Source organism: Hydra vulgaris, chromosome 08 (assembly GCF_038396675.1).
Source record: "Hydra vulgaris chromosome 08, alternate assembly HydraT2T_AEP".
NCBI classification, from domain to species: domain Eukaryota; kingdom Metazoa; phylum Cnidaria; class Hydrozoa; order Anthoathecata; family Hydridae; genus Hydra; species Hydra vulgaris.
The window spans coordinates 32,972,809-32,998,765 of NC_088927.1; the positions used below are offsets into that span (position 1 = coordinate 32,972,809).

At 28.9% G+C, this 25,957-nt stretch overlaps 1 protein-coding gene across 3 annotated transcripts in view; it reads right to left on the minus strand.

Annotated features, from left to right (window-relative positions):
- The window catches only part of LOC100209120 (L-tyrosine decarboxylase), a 51,887-nt gene that overhangs the window by 13,013 nt on the left and 12,917 nt on the right, over positions 1 to 25,957 (minus strand). Inside the window, exons 1-4 of one of the 3 annotated variants that reach the window (XM_065803462.1) lie at positions 17,544 to 17,658; positions 12,888 to 13,170; positions 12,150 to 12,453; positions 1,447 to 1,619 (exon numbers count right to left, since the gene is read on the minus strand). In XM_065803462.1, the coding sequence (XP_065659534.1) occupies positions 1,447 to 1,619; positions 12,150 to 12,453; positions 12,888 to 13,170; positions 17,544 to 17,596 (813 nt within the window). In that variant the 5' untranslated portion in view covers positions 17,597 to 17,658. Of the gene's footprint in view, positions 1 to 1,446; positions 1,620 to 12,149; positions 12,454 to 12,887; positions 13,171 to 17,510; positions 17,659 to 25,957 lie in introns of those variants that run through there. The other 2 variants (XM_065803464.1, XM_065803463.1) reach the window with 2 other exon arrangements.

Here is a 25,957-nt window from a genome sequence, read left to right on the forward strand (position 1 = left end):
TTAAACACTCTGAACCTTTTGAAAAACCTAAATATGAATGTAAATATTTTAAATTACCCTATATTGGTGAACGATCTTTAAATGCTCAAAACAAAATATGGGAGTTAATAAAGCTGTTTTGCAAAGAGAAATTTATCATAAAATGGCATTTACTTCTACTAAAATTCAACAGTTTTTTTCATTAAAAGATAATATTCCCAGAAATTTAAAATTTAACAAGATTTTTCAAATATAACTTTCTTCCTCAATGTTTTTATAAAGAAATTATTATTGTTGATATTATTATATAATTTCACCCTATTTGAGACTCAACATTACTTTTGAAAAACTTTTTTTTGATAATATTTGGAACCTACTTGATATTTAAGGATCTTGTGGAAAAAAGGACATAAACTTGACATTTTATGGGAAAACTTAAAAACGACCAAGCAAAAGTATATGAGGGTTTTGCATGGGGCAGCAATCTTTTCTTTCATTATTCTTAACTTTTTCTTCTTTTTCAGAAAACACCACATAAATTAATGTAACAAAATAGGGTAATATGCGACATAAACACGCTATAGTAGATATATATTAATATAGTATTAATTGCACTTTTTTATGTTGAAATTATTATTTATTTATATATTTTATCATAATATTATTTGTAGTAAAAATGAAAAATAATTTATTAAACACAACTGATATCATAATCTTTGGCGCCACCAAATTGAAAGATATAGAGATATTTTATTTAAATTTTGTATCCACCGTTAAGTAGATTTCAGAAATTAAACAAATTCTTGTATAGGTGAAGGATATGTACTATGCTTAGATCAGGGTGTTTACTAAGCTTAAATGCAGTGTGTTTACTATTTTTTAGGTGTCTATAAAAACAAGAACTTTTTTCTTTTTCTATAATTTGTAAGGTTTACAATGGAAATTTTAAAAAAAGTACTCTTTTTTGAAGCCATTTGCGGTAGCGGTGTAGTGGTAGAGCTCTCGCCTTATAAGCAAGATGTTCAGAGTTTGATCCCCATCACATCCCTGGTAATACCGCACTCAACTTAATTCTCCGCCCAGAGATCTTGTTCATCGGGGTTCGTGTTTTGGAGTTATAGAGTTGAGAGAGGGTTGTAACCACAAAAGTAGCCTCCTTGACTGTAGTGGTCATCTCAGCCTTGGGGAGGTCAATAATTTAAAAAAAAAAATGTATTTATTTAAGGTAAATTCTCAAATAATATTTTTTCACTTAGATATTACTGTTTTTTAATTAGGAGTAGAATATTTATCAAATATTATGTAATCATTATATCAGTATCCATACTGATTTTCAGAAACAATTTTAACTGAGTTGAGTAACTAAAAATTAATAAAAAAATTTGAAAAGCATGTTTTGAATCTTTTACTTAATTAAATAAAAAACTTTAAAATTAACATAATCTATAAAATTACAAAAAAATATACCTTGAGTGCCGAGTCAATCAATTCAGTGTTTTCAAGATTACAAAATTTTATCAAATCAGATGTAAGATTGCAAACTGTGTTAACATCCAAGTTTAAAAGTTGCCATTGGCTACATTCTTGAAGTGGAATAGCTTTGCTAAGTTCAGCCAAATAAATTGGCAAACTAGCACCAACTAAAATGAAAGATGAAAGTATATATATATATATATATATATATATATATATATATATATATATATATATATATATATATATATATATATATATATATATATATATATATATATATATATATATATATATATAGGGTGATTCAAAATGAGAGAATTTTCAAAACAAAAATACGTATCTTGTTAAATTTGGTGCAAATATAAAGAAAGTAGATTTTAAAGCATACCTGGCATTTTCTGACCACTCTAGACCCTCCCTCAAGGCTCATTTTTGTGAAAAAAATGTCTTTTTTTTTTGTCAAAAGTTGCTGATTTCAGTGATGTTGAGGGAGGGTCTAATATAAACCCAGTTGGCTGAATTAAAAAAAGAAGGGCCTAGACTACATATATTTTGCATTTAAAATCATACGTATTTTTGTTTAGGTTTTATTACTGAGCATTTTTTATTCAAATTATCCATAAATTCACAAAATTGGTGAGTTTGTTGTGATACTAAGAAAGCATGGGGAGTATACAAATACATTTTTTTTAATATAACAGGACCATTGAACCGGCCTTCAAAGTGAAAGGGGGGGGGGTGTACATTTCTCAATTTTATATATATAAAAAAGAAAGGTCCTTGAAAAAAAAAAAAGGGCAACGCCTGCCCCCTCACCCTCTCCCCTCCCCGGTGTTGATGGCCATGTGTAATAAAAAGATTTTTTTGTTGATAATATTGTATATTGCTTGTTACTTCAATTAGTAATGGATTTGCCTTACCTCTCTACTCACCCTTATCTACCCCTGGGTTCCTCCTCATTTTTTTATCATTTAAAAAATTGATTCAAGTTTTTACGCCAAAATCAATTCATTATTTACTCACGCCAACTATGATAAAAACTAGGTTTTCTATTTAGTTTACAAAAAAGCCTACAAAAAAAAAAAAAATTTTCTAATCATTTTTGAATTTCTTGAAATTATTAATGTTATTTAAACCTATTTCCATATTCTTTTTTGTCATCTAGCTGGAGCTTTTTTCAGGTTTTTTCATGGCATAACGAACTTTGTCTATGGTTACCAGTCTCATTTGTTTTTCTTCTTCACTAATGTATCTATGGATAAACTCCTGCATCATGCCTACATTTCTTTCTGCATGATCGTTTACTATAATCAAAGTTTTTGCATAGGCTAAAAACTGGTTGTAATATGATTGAGTGTGCCAGAAAGATGGTGGTAGTGACAACTAATTGCATATTCTCTCTTCTGTAAACCTATTTACTGCAAAAATAAAGTAGGAAAACTCGTTAACTAACACCGCCAAATTTATTGGATTACTAGCCATTGTGCTATCTAGGTTGATTATCTCTTTGGATTACTAGCCATTGTGCTATCTAGGTTGATATCCACTTTCGACTTATTTTCAATTTTGTAATCAGATGCCTTTAAAGATGGTATTTTGTAAGATAAAACTGATTTGGCAATTAGTGTTTTATCTTTATCAGGAACTTTTTAATTTAGAAGCGAAAGAGGTATCAAAGTTGAGTTTAAGTACCAAGAGTGCTTTAATATTGAATCAATGATTTTATCTACAGCTTCTTTTACTTAGCAAACAACTTTATACAGAGTCATTTGATGTAGAGCTGTAATAGGTATGGGGATTTAATAGGATTGTGGCTTTGCAAGTACCACAGAGCATAAAAATAACAAATAAACTCCACAATTTGCTCTACTTGAGCTTTTAGGTCTTCCTCTTTTATCAAAAAATCTAGTTGTTTAGATAGCAGATGTAACTTTTTATAAAAAAGAGCTGAGCTAAGAAATTTTGTATGATGAACTGCATCTGTTTTTTTTATTTTAACAATGATTTAGATAAATAAATAATTACAAGGTCTGCTAGTTCTTTTCTGTCTTCCCTAGCAATATTTTTCTTTTTAATGTATTTTTTGCAATATTCAAGTGCATCTGTTGCTGCTTTTTTGACCATAGTACCAGCCTTTAATGACCATCAAACCTTAATATGTTTTCAGCATTGTAATGAAACTTTGGATTGTCAAACTTATTTCTTAATCTTTTAAAAAAAAGATTATCTGGTCCTACCTTTTCTTCACGAGTAACATGTTTCTGAAAATGACTTATACTAAGCTCAGTAACATGGTGCCTGCAAGCAAGCTGGAGAATGTATTTACTTAAATCATAGGTAATTCTATTACCAGTCTCTGTTGTAATGCCAGTATTTGTTGCTGTTGTGTCAAAGCACAATTCACTAGCATTTAATTTAATACCATTTTCATCTAGCAACTGCATTAATAACTGGAAACAAGGCTTTAATCCATGAATGTTTTATTTTCGCCATGATACATTCACATTCAACTAGTTGACACCTACCAACCTTTAAGTTTGACTTTGGGGGACAATATAGAATATCCAACTTTTTTGTAATTCCATTTGGCAAATTTGATTGACAATATTTAAAGTGTTGCAAGATATCCATACCCATTGGAAGTTGCATTCCTAAACCATATAGATTTTTATTAAAATAGTATTACCAATACTATATAAATAGTTATATATAAAGAGAGGTTCCGAGTTTGATCCCCACCATGTCCCTGGTAGTACTGCGCTCAACTTGTTTCTCCGCGTAGCGGCCTTGTTCGTCAACTAGCCTCCTCATCTGTAGTGGCCTTATTGGCCTTTTGGAGGTAAACTGACAACAAACAAAAAAAATTATAAATAAGCACGCATTATTTATATTACAGAGTATAATAGTGTGATGGATTGGTGTCGATATTGAGATAAAAATGTGTTTTAGTGACCATGACTTCTTTTCAGTTAAATACAAAATATCATAAAACTGAATTGATAACTATACATTATTCTATGCAACACATACCTGAAATAGCAGGCATAGCTTTATCGATAATATGAAAAATCTTTTCAGAAGATCTCGAAATTTTATTGCGCAAAATCTTGTGTTTCTGATAACTCAAATCAATACTTGTTCAGAGACTTAAATTTTTATTTTGAATTTTAAAATTCAAAATCAGAAATATAAATTTCAAATTTTAAATCAATGTAGTGGCTTCATATTAATTGTTTTTTATTCAAAAATAAATTCATCTGAAACATAAGTAAAAGAACATGAAGTGTAATGGAGTCTAGAATGGCCAGAAAGTGACCGGTGTGTTTTAAAACCTATTTTCTATATATTTGCACCAAATTTAACGAGAGACGTATTTTTGTTTTAAAAATTCTCTCATTCTGAGGCACCCTAATATATATATATATATATATATATATATATATATATATATATATATATATATATATATATAAATATATATATATATAAATATATATATATATATATATATATATATATATATATATATATATATATATATATATATATATATATATATATATATATAAATACTACGGCATCAATACAGATAAATCTCCTCAGCAAGAAAAAGATTCAATTGCTTTTGAAAATGATTTTCTACATCTTTTTAAATTTTTAAATTTTTGTAAAATAAAGAGCGCTTTTCAATACAGACTAATTAACGATGTCAAAGAATATGTTCAACAAAACATTTAAACAAACGATAAAACATCGAATTTATATCAATTATCTAAAGACAATACAATAAACTGCTTTACAACTCAATTACTACTTCCTATGAAAAATCAGAGTTACAAATAAATAGCCTGTTAAATATGAAGGGAGAAAGTTTTATTAAAGTATATAAATGTTATAAATGTTTTTTCAAACATTTTTTAAACTTTTAATTTTTCTTTTCTTTTTTTCTTTTTGAACATCTTTGCTTCCAACAAGGCTGCAAGCAATCATTATTAGAGTTGGAAGTTACTGGAAGAGAAAAGATAAAGTTTATAGAGCAAGATAACACTTGACAGACGACTTAAAATGATTGCAAATTATATGAATCTGGAAAGCTAGATGAAGAAAGCGAATTCCAAAGAACTGATGTTCAAGGGAAAAAACTAGATTTTTTGGAGCACGTAGGAACAGTCACAGAAAAAGGATGAGACTTAACTGAATGACGAGTAACACGAGAATGAATTTTAGTAGATGGCACAAGAGAAGATACTTTTTAGAGCAGTGCCCATTATAGTATTTGTAAAAAGGAGAAAGAGAAGCAACATTACGACAATGTGATAATGGTTGGAGGTTGGCTTCAAGAGCAGGTCCAACTATGTTTACAATGCGTTTTTGCACCTTGTCTAAAAGAAAAAGGGCATCATTAGAAGATCCGCCCCAGATATGGCAACAGTATTCGATACAAGGCCAGATTTGAGATTTATAGAGAATAGAACCCGAAGTAAGAAAGTGACAAGCTTGATAAAGAGATGCAACCTTAGCAGATGCTAATATTGCAACTGATTTGATATATGGTTTTTAAGAAAGGTTGGAAGTAAGAGTTAATCCTAGAAGATGAAGAGTAGATGACTCATCGAGTACATCACCGTTCATAAATATAGGAAGATATAAACTATTGCGATAATGATTGGCTGAAAAAAATGTAGTCTTATCTTGAAGTTGACCAGCCACTGTGAGGCCCATGCTGTAGCTGTAGTGAGATCCTTTTCAAGCTACAATGCCCCATCCAAGCAATCAGAGAGTGTTGGTTTCTTATCACGACAAGAATAAATGGTAGTATCATCAGCAAACAATGCCACCTTAGATGTGAGAATATCTGAAAGATCGTTAATGTAAATTAAAAACAGTATTGGGCCAAGGATAGAACCTTAAGAAACCCCTGAAGTTACAGAATAAGAAAAAGAGTGCTGTCCGTCAAGGACAACTTTTATACTACGATTGGAAAGGAAGGATTTAATAATCTTAAAGGTGTTACCAGATACACCATAAGAAGAAAGCTTATGGAGAAGACCAGCATGCCAAACTTTATCAAAAGCTTTTGAAATGACAAGAACGATGGCCTTAACCTCTCCACTTTTATCGAATGCCTATATAACCTTTCAGTTATTACTGTTAGCAAATCAGCTATAGAACGAGAAGATCAAAATCCATATTGATCGTCAGAAAGTAAGTTATTAGATTCAAGATGAGAAATTAAGTGTTTGTTAATTAAAGATTCAAAAACCTTGCTTATGATAGGAAGAAGACTAATGGGACGGTAGTTAGACAAATCAGATCGCTCTCCAGAATTTTTGAAGATAGGGATAACAGATGCCGCTTTCCAGCAGGCAGCAAAACAAGACTCTGATAAGCACTTGTTGAATAGTTTTGAGAGTATAGATCACAGCTCCGGAAAACACTTCTGCAAGACAATAACAGGTATGTTGTACGGGCCACAAGCTGTAGAAGAGTCTAGCCAGAAAATCACTTTAGATACAGAAGCTGGAGTGATACGAATGTCAAGCAATGGATCAACCTGTTTGTTGGCAATATCAGGTAGAACACAACTAGTGAAATCAAGAGATGATATTGATGAAAAGTTTTTAGCAAACAATTCAGCTTTATCTTTAGGTGAGGTGACAAAGTCTGAACCATAAAAGAGAGGTGGAACTAAAGATTTGCCCTTATTATTAATACTATTAAAGATTCTCCAGAAGTCACAAGAGCCTAATTTTTGAGATGAGATACAAGATTTCATGACCTGAGAATAGCGGGCTTTGGCGTTAGACAAAACCTTTTTAAAATGCTTTCTAGCAGTAATAAACAGACGTCTGTTTTCTGGAGAATAGTTTTGCTGATAAATATGGAAGTAACGGTTTCGATTGGCAATCGCAGCAGCACAGTATGAGAAAAACCATGGAGGAGAGTGAGGCTTGACCTGGAATCGTCGACAGGGAACAAAAGATTCCATGTCAGCCTGAATCCACGAAGTTATGTAAGAAGCACATTTGTCGACAGGAAGAAAAAAGATTTCTATCCAAGGGCCATCACGAAGAAAATCACGGAAAGAATCCTAGTCAGCTGTAAGAGGTACAATAATAGGGGGATTCAGGTGATTAAGAAGAATGAGATATTAGTTTTAGAGAGATCAAACTGTGATCAGAAGCACCTAAAGGTGAATGTGAAGAAACTGAGCACTGACTAGGATCAGAAACAAGACATAAGTCGAGTAGAGAAGGTAAATGATTCGGGTTGTCTGGAAAGCGAGTTGGAAAGTTGACTATTTGAGTTTGAGATTGAGAAAGGCAAAAGTTGTGGGCTTTAATGTCTGCAGAATCACTGACACTAGAGCCAAGCCATTTAGAGTAGTGAGCATTAAAGTCACCGACAAAAACAATATTAGCTGATGGATAAAGAGAGAGGGCTTGGTGAATATGATCAGAAATAACATCAAAAAGAGTGCAGTCTTAAGATGAAGGAGAGCAATATAGAACAAAGAGAAAGGCGATAGAGTGAAGTGGTGCTAAACGAAAGCACATGAAAGAATAGTCTTTGGATTCAAACCTAGTTTCACGACAAATAGGTGAATTCTTACGTATGTAAATGCCCAGGCCAAGCATGTGACTATTGGAGTCTTTACGAATTAAAGGAAGATAACCACCAACACTAAGATCCAAAGATTAGACAGCTAAACTCAAATTAGTCTCACAAAGAGCAAGTAGGTCTGGTGAACTTTGCAAGAGATAAGACTCAACAGAAGATAAGTTACTTCAAAGACCACGAATATTAGTGAATGATAGGTTTAGAGAACTTGGTGATAATGATGGTTTTTTGTGTTTTATAGCTTTTGGTACTTTATTCATTTTTAAATTTGATTGAAGAATTGGACTTAAAGCATAGATAGTACTCAGAACACTGTTTAATAGCCCAAGCAATTGCCTCATTACTACTAATAAGCCGTAACAAAGGGCTCCAAATGTGGCCTCCGCAATGCACACCAAAAGTACAAACAGGGACACCATTCATGCGCAACATGGCACTGTTAACACTTTGATATTTTTTAGCTGTTGATGGAATCAGCCTCTCTGAGAGCCACCACAGAGTTCGGGAAACCTGACTACCAGCCGGCCTCAGAACCATAAAACTGAGTTTTAGAGCTGTACCCTCATTAGGAGATAATAGAATGAGACACAAGCAAAACCCATGCATTGAGTCAAGAAGATCCAGCATTCAACATCCTAAACTGGAAACAATGTATTAAAAGTACATCTGCGCCAGTCTAATAGATGAAGAAGGGGTGCGAGGCTGGTCAACAGATAGAATCTGTTTACCCCTTAAGTTTTTGCCTAGGAGGCCTTCTACAAGACAGTAGCCGGATGCATTTAACATCTATCCAAGATGAGTATTTTTATCGAGACACCATCTCTAGCCTTTACTCAACCAAGAGCCTCAAGGCAGGGGGTGTTTCAAGTCGGAGTTGGCATCTCCTAGCCTTTGCCTAAAAAGGTGTATCCTACAAGGCAGCAGGACCTAAAGCAGATTGTACTGGGTTACATGTTACCAGTAGCAGGATAACCTGACCTGACTTTAAACTAAATTGAAAAAAAATTGAAAAACGAACTTGATTTCCTAATATTAAAGAGTGAAACCATTCTTTTTTGTAATATTTGCAGAGGGGAAATTTGTATTGCAGTTGGAGGGAGAAGTGCTATAATGAAGCACTTAAACACCAATAAAAATAAGAAATCATTAGATGCTTCAGCTTCCGCAAGTAAAGTAACAAATTATTTTAAATCCTCTAATTATTCTGAGGGTGAAAAACAGTTAGTTGTAATGGAGGGAACATTTGCATATCATACCATAATTCATACTCAAAGTTTTAGAAGTATAAATTGCACAAAGTAAATTAATGAAAAAATTTCATTACGCTAAATTTTCATGTTAAATCAGTATTTAAAAATTACTGTGATAAAGTACTTGCAGAAGACTTAAAAAATGCAAGATTTGTAACAATTTTATCTGATGCCTCAAATCACAATGAAACCAAATTGTATCCAATACTAAAAGGTATTTTAATGTTACCAAAGGCATTTAACTAAATATTTAAATTTAGAATCTATTGATGGTGAAACTGCTGACATTTTGTCACAACACCTATACAGGGTTATAAATGAAATAATTTGAAATATATACAGGGTTTTAAATGAAATAATTTGAAATATAAACAAGGTTATAAATGAAATAACTTGAAATATATACAGGGTTATAAATGAAATAATTTGAAATATATACAAGGTTATAAATGAAATAATTTGAAATATATACAGGGTTATAAATGAAATAATTTGAAATATATACAGGGTTATAAATGAAATAATTTGAAATATATACAGGGTTATAAATGAAATAATTTGAAATATATACAGGGTTATAAATGAAATAATTTGAAATATATACAGGGTTATAAATGAAATGATTTGAAATATATACAGGGTTATAAATGAAATAATTTGAAATATATACAGGTTTATAAATGAAATAATTTGAAATATATACAGGGTTATAAATGAAATAATTTGAAATATTTAACAATATAATTTGAAAATATATAGAAAATATAATTGAAAATATAAGAATATAATTTGAAAAATTGTTGCACTATCAGTTAATAATACAAATACAAATTTTGGTGGGCGAAGACAGAAAGGAGTAAATAATGTCCGTGTAAAATTACAACTTACTTCAAAAAAAAGTACTAAGAACTGGTTGCAATGCACATATTTTGTCAAATGCAATTAACACAGCATCGTGTGCACTGCCAATTGATGTAGAAGTTATAATAACCACGGTTTATTTGTATTTTAGTTGTTTTACTGTCTGTGTGGCTACTTTAAAACAATTTTGTGAAGGAGCAAATGTCCAATACAAAAAGCTTTAAGAATATTCGAAAGTAAGATTATTTGCTTTAACGCCTGCTATTGAGTGTGTTTTAAAATTATTCGAACCCCTCCGCTCATATTTTTTAAATTTAGAAAAATGTACAAAAATTCTGGAATCTTTTTTCAATAATGAATTATCAGAGATATTTATGTATTTTGTACACAACTTTATTTCACAAAACAATTCAAAAGATTGAAAGCAATAATATATCTGTTGCATAAATTAGCTTTATTTTAAATGATTTTATCCTTCAATATAAATCACAACTTAAAGATAGTTTTATTCCTTTAATGATAAAAAAAAATTAGAATCAAATTTAGAAGAGTCAAACCCTGGGATAAGAGATAAATTTACCAAAGAAGTGCAGAATTTTTACCAAACATGCTTCCAATATGTCGAAGAATGGTCTGAGACAAATATCACAGCATAAAATAGTTTTCAATGGTGTTTTTTGAGTTCACATGTTAATTGGGCAGATATTGAAAAGTGTGTTGAGTTTTTATCAACAGAAATTCCTGATACTATTAATTAATGACAATAGTCTGTATGATGAAATAAGAAGAATAAATTTAAATTCAGATTGGAAAAATGAAAATGTTGAAATTGATAAAAGATGGGTTGAAATATTTGACCACTTTAAAAATGAACAATGATTTCTGGACCAGTGAAAAATCAAGATTAAATATTGATACTCTAGCAGCAGCACTCACTGTAAAAGTTAATATAAAACACATATCTTGCTCTGAAATTTCTAGCATATTGTTAGAAAACAAAATATTGACATAAAATATCCACTCAATCGAAAAATACCAATTTAACTAGATATTTAATTTTAATTAATTTTAAACTTTATGACAACTTACTTAAAAGGAATAAAAGAACGATAAGCATATTTTTATTTTAATGAAACATTTCATTTATTTACATAGTACTTTTACATAAAAAATTTTGTCCTCCTTTTCATTTAAAAAAAATGGTCACCTTCATTTAATATATCTATATATATATATCTATATCTATATATATATATATATATCTATATATATATATCTATATATATATCTATATATATATATCTATATATATATATCTATATATATATCTATATATATATATATATATATATATATATATATATATATATATATATATATATATATATATATATATATATATATATATATTATATATATATATATATATATATATATATATATATATATATATATATATATACATATATATATATATATATATATAGACACATATCTCCATATTTTTACAATATGGAGATATTGTCCTAATTACATTTAAAAAAACGTCATTGAATTTTGGGAATTTTAATCAACCCATTGGGAATTGGGAAGGGGCATGCTAATACCAATATTGAGCATGTTTTTATAAAACTTACTAATACCAAAAATAAGTTCTTACTTCACAACCACAAGCAAAATCTTGAAAATTAAAACCTTGAACAATATTTTAATTATTTAAAAAAATAAATTTAATACAATTCATTCTAAAATAACAAATTTTATATAAAATGAATTTTCTAAAACTAAAAAAAATAACAAAAATCAATAAATTTTCTCTTACTTTATAAATATGGAGACACCTAATATACAGACCAACAGTAAAATAAATAATATTCAAATTATAAAATATATAACAGTGATGATAATAGGAATAAATTAATATACACAATAGTGTATATATTATTTCATAATTAAACAAACCTTTTAATTTAGGATCTGCATCTTTATCCATAACACAAGCTTTGATAGCCAAAGGATGAAATTTTAGATTTCTTGCTGACCATAAAGCCTCAATGTTTGCAACAGTGCCACAGCTAGTTATGTGTGCCCATGGCTTAGGATTATTATGTGAAAATTGTATAAGATCACATAAATGTTTTCCCACCAAAATTTCCATTTGAGTAGTTACAGGAGATGCTGTTGAATCAACATTATTTTGATTCCATAACATTCCAGCAAAATACCCAAGAGTAGCTGGCATTGTTGTTTCCCATATCATATGCCCCTGATTTACATAGTAAATATAAAAAAAAATTTTAAACATATTTAAAAAAGTCTTAAAGATTTTAGTAAAACTTTATAAAATAGATTTCACTATAACTAAAACTAAAAAAAAATTAACTTTTAATTAACAGTTAACTAGTTGGTGTGGTGAATTTGCTTGGCTTTGTTTAGTATAAAAAATTGTAAATATTTTATAACTATAAAACTATACTATATTAGATATAAGGAAAACTCTGTTAAGCTAAATGAATATTAAAAAAAAAAAAAAGTCACAAAGTTAACATCTAAGTAAACAACTTGGCTTTTTTTATTAATAGACCAGTGTCAAACAGCGGCACAGTACTATTTAATATTTTAACTAACCAATTTTTTAATTTTTTGCAACATTAAAGTGATAGGTTGATAATGTACAAATATAAAGTATTATATTCTAACCTGGTATCTCGTACTGTAAAAAGGAATGGAATTTGACAACTCATTGTTAAGTTCTCCTAACTTCTTTTCTAAATCTTTTGATTCACCACGAAATCCAGGAGATGCTTTGACTTCTTCGGTGATGTAACATGGATCAGCAGGATAATAATTCTCTCTGCAATCTTCATAAAAATTTAATGTGTTTAAAACAAGACGATTTAAAAACTCTCTATTTTCTGCTCGTGGTCCAAGAAACCAAGCAGCAATAGCATTCCATGGATCACAATACTCATCTGAACTTGGTCTATATAATAATATATAAAAATACTTTTACAATATATTAAAATTAATTAAATACAGATATTTAATTTAATCTTAAAAAAATTCTAATTTACATTAAATATTAACAATTAAATAATTTTAAAGGTTATGTTTAAAAATAGTAAACGTAACATAACTCAAACAATAATAGCATTCAATAAAAATTGAAAAATCCAAACTAATTAATAATCCCTAACATTAGAAGTAGCCCAATAAAAAAAATTGAAGTTTTCTCATTAATGGTCACCCAGATTCACCCAAAAGCACATTTAAGCACATTTGATATGTGCTTAAAGGAGTTTTTCTAAGAGACTTCAGTTTATTTGGCTTTTTAATACAAAATGTTTGATAAAGGATCGTAAGTAACCTAACTTCAACAATGGAGTTAGGCTTATTATGGCTACTGATTAATCCTTTCATAATAGTTTTCCTGATACAAAAATCTGCACAAATAATTCACATTATTGAATTTAAAAAAAAATATTTTGTAACAAAATTTATATTTTGAACCATAAAGATAAGCAAATATAATACAAAATTTTCACAAACTGCATTTTTACAAGTTTAAACTCTTATTCAATTTAAATATGCAAATTTCCTCTTTTTAAAAAGGGGACGAAGCAGTTTAAGCTAATCATGGACCAGTTTCCCTCACTTCACTTGGTGTGCAAGATACTCGGTGTTTTTTTAAACAAAATTTGCTAATAGAACATCAACACAGATTCATAAAGTATAAATCATGCGCAACAATTCTATTGAAAACATTTGATTTTATAACATTAAATATTGAGAATCGTATTCCAGTTGATGTTGTTTTACTAGATTTTGCAAAGTAATTTGATATAATTGATCAAAATAGTATTTTGCTAAAAATAAAAGCTTATGGTATTGATGGATTAGTACTAAAGTGGATTGCATCTTTTATAAGAAATAGGAGACAGAGTGTACTTAAAGGTGACATGTCTAACCGGGTAGATGTTTTTAGTGGTGTGCTTCAGGGTTCAGTTATTAGAACATCCCTATTTGTTGTCTACATTAATGATTTGCCAAAAAAAACAAAAAATTTTCAAAGTTATGCGATGATACCATCATCATTCCATATCAGATTTTTGCGTCAAAGAAATCCAGAATGACTTAAATAAAGTGTTTGAATGGACTCAACGCTGGTTGCCAAAATTCAACATAAACAAGTGTGTTGCGACACATCATGGATCCACCAATAAGAATTATGAACTATTCATTATTAATGAATGAAAATTGCATACCATTAATTTAATGGTAATTTCTCGATTCTGAGGCTAGACAAGGTCTTAGAATTATATTTTCTACAAATTTTAAATGGAAAAAATAAGTAGGGTTGCCAGATGTCCCGATTTTACGAAGGAGAATTCTGCGCCAAATATGTAAAAATATTTTTTTTACTTAGTTCTCCTTCGTAAAACCGGGACATCTGGCAACCCTAAATTAAGTAACTATAGCAATTAGCAAAGCAAATTTTTTTTTTTTTAAATTCACCTCCCCAAGGCCGAGAAGGTCACTACAGATGAGGAGGCTACTTAAAAGTGGTTTTAACCCTTTCTAGACTCCAAAACACAAACCTTGACAAACAAGGCTGCTACGCAGAGAAACAAGTTGAGCACTGTACTAACAGGGACAAGGTGGGGATCGAACTCGGAAACTCTCGCTTATGAAGCGAGCGCTCTACCACTACACCACTACCACTAATGCTGGGACGAATAAAGAAATAATTGCAAATTTTGATTGCCAACTTATAAGATCTCTTTATTCAAAATTTATTTGCCTGCTTCTTGAATTTGCAGTTCTGGTTAGTCTCCTTATATAAAAGCAGACTGTAATACAATTAAAAAAATACAACAGAGAGCAACTAAACTTGTTTCATCAATTATCAGTCTTAAGTATGAAGATCAACTCATTGCCTTAGGTTTAACAACTCAACTGAGAAGAAACTAACTGAGAAGAAAAAAAAGGGGGGGGGGATATGATAGAATTATACAAACTTTTGCATAGTATTGATAAGACAAACAGTGGAAAATGTTTTTCACTAGCATTTTCTTTTTAACAAAATTGCAAATCTATGGAATCTTCTTCCAATTAAAGTTCTTTTATAAAAAACATTAACAGACGACTTGAAAGATTTCAAATTATAAGAATCAGGAAAACAAGGGAGCAAATTGAAGGTCCAACTATGTTTACAATGCGTTTTTGCACCACGTCTAAAAGAGAAATGGCATCATTCGAAGATCCACTCCGGATATGGCAACATTATATATATATTTAAATGGCAACATTATATATATTATTAAAAAGAATTAATGGTATCTGAAAAAATAAGAGCTAATAGTTTTAATCAAAAATCAAATCATATTAAAACAATTACAATTAATAAAAATGCAATACAATTTTTTTATTTCTATTTTATTATTTTATTGGGAAATACAAATCAAAAGCTTTGCTTGCAGATGTTTACAGTTAGAGAATGTTATATAACATTCACCAACTGTAAACATTCTCTAACTGTAAATGTTTAAATAACATTCTCTAACTGTAAATGTGGTGCAAAAATGCATTGTAAACATAGTTTATTTTTATACTTGTACGGCTAGCAAAACTGTATTGCAATTTTATACTTGTATGGCAGGTAAAATAAATAAATTTTTTAATGCTTAGTTATTTAAAAAAAATTTCCCTGACTACCCCTTGCTTGTAGAAACGATATACTAATAATTATTAGCACATCATTTCTCAAGCACGGGGTAGTAAGGGAATAAATTTTTAAATAACTAAGCATTAATTTATTTATTTTGCTAGTCATACAAGTATCAATCGAAACTTAATGTGTAATAAAAAAACGGCGGGCGTGTATTTTAGGCACCCCCTGTAAGTCCCTAAAAACCCACCCATTATAAGTCCCACCCCATTAATTAAGTCAAACAACAAACAAATTAACTAAGTCCTACCCCACCCCATGTTAAACCCACCCCATTGTAAGTCCCTAAAAAACAAATCACGTTTGACGCATAACATTATGTTCTTAGTGAAAGAGTATAAACTCTACTTTTTTCCTGAACTCAACAATAAAGTTTATTTTAGTGAAAGCCATACCCTAACCAAACCCAAAGCCGAACCCTGAGTCTAACCCGAAGGAACATGGTTAGGGCTTGGTTATATTATGGGTTTTCAACATTATTCGTTTCGTATAAGATTAGGATTGTACCCGATTTCCGTTCGGGAATTCATGACTTTTAGTTCATTTCAGTTCCGGCCGGAATTACAATATTTTAAATCTGAATGCCGGAATTTATTTTTTAACTTTATTTTTAAAGACACTCGACACAGGCTGTGTAAATTAAATAGAAAAATCATCATACAGAGAAATGAAAAACTATAGGTAAACCTAGGTTAAAAATAAAAATTTTTAAACGAACACAATGTAATTTTATTTGCAATAATCAATTCTGTAAGGATTTCTGGAAGTTTAGGAATATTGTGGCGCAATAAGAGTTGCTCTCCAGTTTTGGGCAACAAACTAGCTCTTTCATCAAAAACTTTACCTGCCTCTAAGAATAGTCTCATTTTAAATGTTACTTAAATTTTAAATAGTTAAAAAATATAGGATGCCTATTAAAGTAAATATTTCAATTTTAACCTAAATGAAAATATAAAAAAAATAAAGTAATACTTTTAAATATAAACATTATGCAGGTTAAAACTTTCAATATATAAAATTCCCTCCTCCACCCAAACCTGTCATTAGGGCCCCAAAATCTTAAAAATTTTTCCACTAGGTGTTACTAAAATGAAATGAAAAAAAAATCTCCTTAAACTTTCAAAAGGCCCCCTAAATTTCCAAATGTGTCCAATAAAGTTGCTGGTCCCCCACGAATCATAAAAAAACTACAACACTGTTGTTAAATTTAAGAAAAAATTTCAATAATAATTTTTTTATTATTGAAATTTTTTTAAATTACTATAACTCCCTCATGTTAAATAGTTATATTTGTACGCTGTATATATTCTTAACGACGAAATAAATGAAACTAATACTCGAAACTACTACTAGAGTTTTTTTTTCACTCCTTAAAAGTATTGTAATAGAATATTTCAACATTTTTTAATATGGTTAAGCAATTTTATATTTTGTTAAAAAATATATTTTTAAAAATCAAAAAATCACAAGACTTGGCAAAGAAAAAAAAACTTTGTCAAGTTTAAAAAACCTTTTTTCCTAAAAAAGATTCTAATGAAATTAAAAGTTCAAATAAAATTAAAAATTTTAAAACTTTGTAAATCTGATATTGTTACCGGTGCTTGTAAGATTATTTTAAAACATTTTACTTTTTCTTTATTTTTCTTTCGGCTTGTTTTTTGTTTAAAAAAGCATCTGCCATTTCACAGGTCACTGCAGTTTTCCAACAACCTTATAAAAACTTCAAGATATCATTAAAAATTTGCAATAAAAGCTTTGAAATTTTTAATTAGTCAATCAAAATATTCTATTTATAGAGTTACATTTCAAGGTTGTTTGCAAATAGTATAATTACTGAACTCAAAATTACGTAAATTAGTACAAACACTTAACGATAATGACGACAAAATAATGGTTATGATGATATAAATATTATTTATAATGATAACTTTAAGAATTCTTTTGCTAAATAAATTGCTTTTTATAGGATTGCTAATAACGTTTTGCAAATTTCCAAAGAATATTAATTAATGCTGTGATTAAAATATAAAAAGTATGAAATTACAATGAATAGTATATATACAATTCTAAAATATTGAGTAAATAGAAGACGTGTTTTATACGTCTTATGTTTACTCAATATCTTCTGTTTACTCAAAAACGCATTAATTAAAAAGTTTACCGGATACTGTTTACTGGATACTATTTTCATAGATATTTGTAATCAAATAAAAGAAGGAAACATTTCACAAAAATAACTTATATAAATAAAAAAAAGAAATACTTTATGAAAAAATGATTGGCATTTGATTGGCTAAGAAGAGTATGATTACAATCTTGTTAGCAAACAATCGTAAAAGCGCTTGTTGGCAGTGACCGATCTAAAGGGGAAGGGGGTGTTGGATGGGGAGTATTAATCCCCCGCCCCTCCCCCTCCCCTTCCCCCACCAGAATCTGAAGTCAAAAATACCTTGGAAATGGAGGACCATTTTTTTTTTAGGAGACGTAAATGTAGTGCAAAATACAAAAATATTTCAACATCCTCCCCCAAAAAAATTCCTAGGTTTGTCACTATTAGCAAATCGAGATGTTGTCCGAAAGTTTTTTCCATATTTTGTTGACAAAAAGTAAAAATTAAAATGCAAGACCGGAATTATTTTTTTTATTAATTGAGAGACTGTTTGCCCCAACCAAACCCTCAGTCGATGTAGCAACGCTCCCTTGCGGGTCAGGCTAAAAGATAGTAAATGTAGCAGCACTCCCTTGCGGGTCAGGCTATTTGTCAGTCGATGTAACAGCACTCCCTTGCAAGTCAGGCTATAAGATAGTCGATGTAACAACACTCCGCGCATGATTTACAGTAAAAAAAACTAAAAAAAAAAAAAACATTTTCTTAAAAAAATTAAAAATAAAAATAAAAACATTGTTTATATTGTTAAAAACATTCAGAATGTTTTTAAAACATTCTGGTCAATTAAATTTGCGTTTTTGTGGTTTTTTTTAAAAACGATTTATTTGTTGGACGAAAGTCAAAAGTAATTAAAAGTGAATTAAATTAAATTAAAAGTGAATTAAATATATATATCATTAAATATAAAAATGGGTGTTCCACTTAATCAGGATCAGTTTTAATTTACGAAACATGATTTAAAGCACCATTTTACCTTCAAAAAGAAACAATATTTTTAATAGTTTGATAACTTTTATTCCGTTGTACTATTTTCAAGCATTATTAGCAATGTATTTGTAATATAATTATGGTATATTTAATTAAAATATAATTATAAAGTAACCATCGACTTTAAGATACTATTCACAACGCTGGATGTAAAAGTTTTAAATTTCTGACTGGAAATCCCTTTTTTGTTTATTGCCCGATTTGCCATCAAATCTCCCAACAAATGACTAACTCATCTACAATAACTAATCTGGTAACCCACATCTACAATAAATTATCTTGCAACTCCCCGTCATGTTTCAAGGAACCAGATGATTCCTTGAAACAGGGTGCTTGAATACTGCACTTTGAACTTCGGACATTTGAGGCTCATTTTTCCATTGGATACAAGTGAAGGAAGAGGTACAACAACCACTGGAAATGTTGCTTGCATAGCCTTTTTAAACCAAAGAAACTTAAAAAAAACTTGAAAAAAAAAAAACTTTCATTCTTTCTTTTTTGAGTTATTACTCTAATATCTTAATGTTTTTGATTTTCAAATTCAACTGTGATTTGTTAAGTTTCCCTTTAGTTGGTCAAAAAAATTTCCACAATTTAAGGAACTCTAGCTTCTGATTTTGTCAGTGATACTGGATAGTTTAAAGAGCATTGTAAATAAGCTGTAGTAATCCAAAATACTCCTTTTACAGTTCACAAATCTTTCATGGTCAAGCAATTATTGAAAATTTCCATGGTCAAGCAATTATTGAAAATTACATTATTCCTATTTGGTTGACAAATAAAAATAAAAATATGCTTTTTGAAATTCAAAAAGCAACAATTCACTTTTTTAATGATTAGTCCTTAAGTGTATTGAAAGTTTGTCAAAATATTAACAAAATATATAACAAATCTTAACAATAACAAAATATATAACAAATCTTTTAAAAAAATAAACAAATCTATTTAACAAATATTTGGCAATAGTAGAATTTTTAGTACTAGCTATTTATTAGGTTTTTTTGGTAGAAATTTTTTTTATGTTCTGTCGCTCTAAACAATGATTATTTTGCTTTAGAAGTTTTCATTAATCTTTCCAAACCTTTTGATACTGTACTTTGATACTGTAAAAAATGATATACACCTAAATAAACTTAGATACAATTAAATTAGAAACAAAAACTCAATTTGAGCAAAGATTATCTAACAAACAGATAGATGATTGATAATAGTTCATTCAATAGTTCAAAAGAAACTGTTAAACATTCAATAACTTGCGGTGTTCCCAAGAGTTCTTTTTTAGGGCCACTATTTTTCCTGTAGAATTTTTTTATCATTAAGTTGTATAATATTCTGCTTGCAGACCACTCCAACCTTGTTATTCACAATAATGTTAAAGTTAGTGAGTGATTTGTAAATAAAAAACTTTTATTGAATGTGGGTAAAAATTAATTAATTCACTATTTCAATAAAACTGATAGTATACCATTGAAATAAAAAAATATTTTGAATTCTGTTTCAGCGAATTTTGTTATAAGTTCTCCACAAGATTTTAGGAGAACAACTATATTATTTTAAAATAAAAATTGAAATTGAGTGCAAAAATTGAATCAAAGCAGCCGTTGCGCAGTTCTCGGTTAGAGCCAAGAGGTCCGTGGTTCGATGTCAGCTCTGGCCTGATAAACGTCAAAAAGTGTTAGTTAGATGCTCTTCCACGGTGCCCTGTGATAATGCCGTAAAGACTTCTTGGAGCACTATAAATACTACATTAAAAAAATGTATCGTGTTTATTGAAATATTTTCAAATAATTTGACAAAAAGAAAACCACTCTAAATCAATTTTAAATCTTTCTTTTTTAATAAAATTAAGCTCAAATTAAAAATAAAAATAAATAAATAATAAAAGTTTAAATAATTTTTCACATATAAGTTTAGTAATGACATTACCTCTAGTATGTGCAATAAAAATATTATAGTACTTTTAATGCACATTGGGTAGATTAGGGTAATAAGATTAGGGTACAAATATTCCAATTTTCGCTTAATACCTTAAGCGAAAATTGGAACATTTTTAAAAATAATAATGCTGAATCCAAAATTTTTGCGAACAAACAATTTTTAAGGATCCCTACTCATGATCCACTTAAATATTTTGGCGCCCGAAATTACTTCTTAAAAAGACAGAGGTTTTAAAAAATAGCAAAAGTGCTCATGTTACCCATGTTCGTTATTTTTTCAATTCTATTAACTCAAACCTTTGAACAATAAAAATTCAAACTTTTTGAATTTAAATTACAGAAAAATATTTAGCATTGTTAAAATATTAAATTTTTATTACTTTCACAAAGTCCTGTATATCTAGAATCTTTTTTATTTTTTTTAAAAAAAAGGTCCGTTAGAAAAAAAGTGCGTGTGTTTTTGGGATGTTCTCCCCCCCCCCCCCCTCTCTTCAATCTTGTTAGCCCTGCACAATGAAGTGAAATGACCAAACAGCGGTTAAAAATTCAATTTTGTAAATTATTGAACATTTTTATCAAATTATTGTCCCAATTCAGTATTAAAAGTAAACGTAAAAAATATTGATTTCACAGTTTACAAGTTGTGGATTAAACCCCTCTCCCAACCAGGCTCACTAATTGTTTGATTCCTTTTAATTTCACTATTTCTTTTTGGTATTGCAAGTTAATAGGCCTGAAAAAGAGGAGGCCTTCAACTTTGGGTTTGATCGTACAGTGGTGTCCCTTATTTCCAGTTTCAATAGAACAGATGCAGTTTGGAATAAGGGTTGTTCATTTCCTTTGAGAAAAGACCCTCTCCGATTCAGTTTTCAGATTTCTGTTGTTCTAATCCATATAGACATTCTATATTAGATATGTTCATAATCCTTGATAAAGTATGGTTCACTATTGGCTGAACAGATCACTTGGTAGATGTTTTTAAAACTTCTAAACTTTTTGGATAACATTTGAATTTTGCATCAAAAATCACTTTGACTGAAGAGTATATTTCGACATTCTGTTTCTTTGAAGAGTTTCTTAGTACTTGATATTTTAAATCACTGAGATCGCAATTTATCTTTAAAACAGGGGACTCTTCTGCTTTCATTATTAATGGATAAGTTTTTACATTTTCAATACTTTTCCTGGTTAGAGCTGGATTTTTGACAGGTTCTTAAGCCCAGATTTCCAGGGCTTAATTTCTCCCTAATTAACTAAATGATTAAATTCCGTGCAATAGTTTAAACTAAACCCTTTCCTGGGATTAATTTAAACCATTGTACAAAAGAATTTGCCTGTGCTGCTGAACAGACAAGTTTTTCTGTACAATGGTCACCAATTAAACTAAAAAAAATTTTATTTTATACTTTAGAAAAAAATGTACTCTTTCATATAAAATTAGTAACCAAAAACATTGCATGTAGGCTTTAATATACCAGGATACTTTTTTCCTTTTAGTTCTCGTTGAGCTATCAGCCCATAGTTTATCAGGTCATTTTGATCTTGAGGTAGGTGGAGCAAGTCTTGCATGAAATTTTAACTCCAGCCATTCTTTGTCAAGTTCTCAAGTTCCTCAAGTTGAAAGAAAGTTCTTTTGTGCCTCTCATATTTGATCTTCAGCTTGATAACAAATGTTTTAATCTTCCTTTTTAAATCTTCCGAGTCATGAAAACTCACCCAATTATTTACTTCTTTCTCAACCACAGAGAACAAGTTTATTAATACCAACTTATTTGTTTAATAATACCAATTTATTTATTTTTATTAATACCAATATTATATATATATATATATATATATATATATATATATATATATATATATATATATATATATATATATATATATATATTTATATATATATATTATATATATATATAAATTTATTAATAACAATATTAATATCTTGGAAATGGAGGACCATTTTTTTTTTTTAGGAGACGTAAATGTGATGCAAAATACAAAAATATTTCAACATCTTCCCCCAAAAAAATTCCTGGGTTTGTCACTATTTGCAAATCGAGATCTATATCTTGGTGTTGTCAAATTTAATAAAACTTTTTTTTAATTAAATTTAAAAGATTTTTTTGTTAAATTTAACTATTTAACAAAAAAGTATTTGTTAAGGATTAGTTTGAACATATGGCCAACATGTCCCATTTGCATTGGGTCAGCCTTGCATGATTCATAAATATCATTTTATAATTTTATTTGCCTTTTTTTTTTGCACATAGAACATATAACTTATTTACTCAATGTGGTAAACGTAAAAATTTAAAAGATTATAAATAGACCAGATGGTGGGCGATTATTTAAGTTTGGTTATTTAACCACAAAAATTTTATTTTTAATGATGCATAAACTGAATTTTTTATTATTCGTTGAGTGTTAAAACGAGTTAATTAACTTCAATTTGTTAAAATAATAATCTTCAAATACACTGTTTCTATTATATTATATTATATTATATATATATATATATATATATATATATATATATATATATATATATATATATATATATATATATATATATATATATATATATATATATATATATATATATATATATATATATATATATATATCATTAAATATAAAAATGGATGTTCCACTTAATTAGGATCAGTTTTAATTTACGAAACATGATTTAAAGCAACATTTTACCTTCAAAAAGAAACAATATTTTTAATAGTTTGATAACTTTTATTCCGTTGTACTATTTTCAAGCATTATTAGAAATGTATTTGTAATATAATTATGGTATATTTAATTAAAATATAATTATCTTAAATCGTCCGAGTCATGAAAACTCACCCAATTATTTACTTCTTTCTCAACCACAGAGATCAAGTTTATTAATACCAACTTACTTGTTTAATAATACCAATTTATTTATTTTTATTAATACCAATATTATATATATATATATATATATATATATATATATATATAATATATATATAAATTTATTAATACCAATATTAATACCAACAAGTTTATTAAAACCAATTTCCTTGATTTTATCCAAAACATCAACCCTCCTCGTGTTTAAAACTTCAGTACCTAAGATCCAAGAAATACCGATGAAATACTGTACATATGCAGAGACTAACCAACAGTTTTCACATGTTCCAGTATAGCAGTTTTCTAGGCATTGCGTGAACTTCAAATATTTCTATTTTAATACTTATTTCATATGAGGATGTGTTACAAAAATTACGGTTATTTGAGCTTGCAAATAAATAAAACCCATATTACGGCCCCATAACCTTTCGGGATGCGGGATAGTATTTTAAACATAATTTTTTGAAAATTTAAAATATTATTCAAATTTATCAATAGAACTAAAATTTCTTAAAAAAATCTGTTGGCTTTCACGAGTATTGACCTCGTAAAGTTAACAACACCCTCGTTTTTGGGGATGTATATTCTACACGAATGTATACTTCTCATACTTATACCCATAAATCGGGCAATTTGGGGCAACTGAAATTTTTTTGATGATCTATGACAACATTTCCAAGATAGAGAAATTCATTTTAGGGTTGAGCTCTGTGGAATGTTTGAGATATATTTTCAAAAATCACATCAATCGGAAAATTTATATTTTTTTCTGATATTTTAATTACTCGTTTGTTAAAAAGCAAAAGTTTCAAAAATTTAAGCTTTTTGCTTTTGAAAAAGATAAAAAATAGGCCAAAATAATAATTAAAAACTCTCATGCAATTTTCACTTAAACTTGTCTTCAGGAGTAAAGCTGAATTGATTTGGCATGATTATATGTAAAGCTGATCTAAAAACTTTTGCGCATCTTCGTCTACCTTGAACCTTGAATGTATATCATCAACAAATCTTTTAAATGATTTCACATGGATGTTAGTGTTAAGTACCAATTAAAGAAAGAGCATTACTTTCATGATAATGTAAAAAACACTCAGAACTTACCACATTAAGAACTAACTCAATTGGTTTGGAGTTTTCCTGCTCATGAATATCATTTTCATATAAAAAATACCAATGAGAAAGATAAAATTCTAAAACTTGATCTTTTCAAAAGTTAATTTAGATATAAAGCTCTGTTTATTAATCTTTCAACCTTTTATCTTAATCTTTTGTAATGCTTGCTTCTTTAATCGGGACTGAAGGGTATAAATTAACTATATCAAAGGAGACCTGAACTTTATTTTTATAAATTTCCCATAATCTTGCTGTATCCACAAATTGTTGAGAATTTTTTAAACGCGTTTTATTTAAGTTTAGAGTGGTTTGAATCATATTGACTAAATATTTAGAGATGCTATATGTAGGTGTACCAATGGTACTCATAATTAACCTCAATATCTTTTTCAGGTTTATAGGCTTTAATTACTCCATATAAACGTGGTGGTACGGCGTGTTTCAGGTAGATATTTTTATATTCTTTTTTGGTAAAACGTTCTAGTTTATTTAACTTTCTGATAGTGGTTTGAACTTTATGAAGAACTTGAATAGTTGGGTCATTACTTAACTTTTTTGTACCTCTAATGTGTTCTTTAGTTTTTTCTAGAGCGCTATTTCGATTCGAACTAATCCAGATCAATTGTCAAAAGGATATATTGAACATTCCAAAACTTGCCAAGGAAATTTACATTGGAATGGTCGCAATACCTTAAAAATAGATATAAATAGTTTTATTAGGAAAGTTAGAGAAGCGTTGGAAATACAGCACAACGAAAGTACCTTTTGCGACAATCGTCTTAACCTGGATGATGGCAATTATGTGACGATGTCATTTTGGAAACCCGTAATCAAATTCTTATTTCACAAAAAACTCTCTTAAAAAACTCTTAAAAAGAAACACTTACAAAGAACATTGTTTCGTAAACTTAAACGGTTTTGTATAATAGAGCGGTTTTGTTTTTTATAA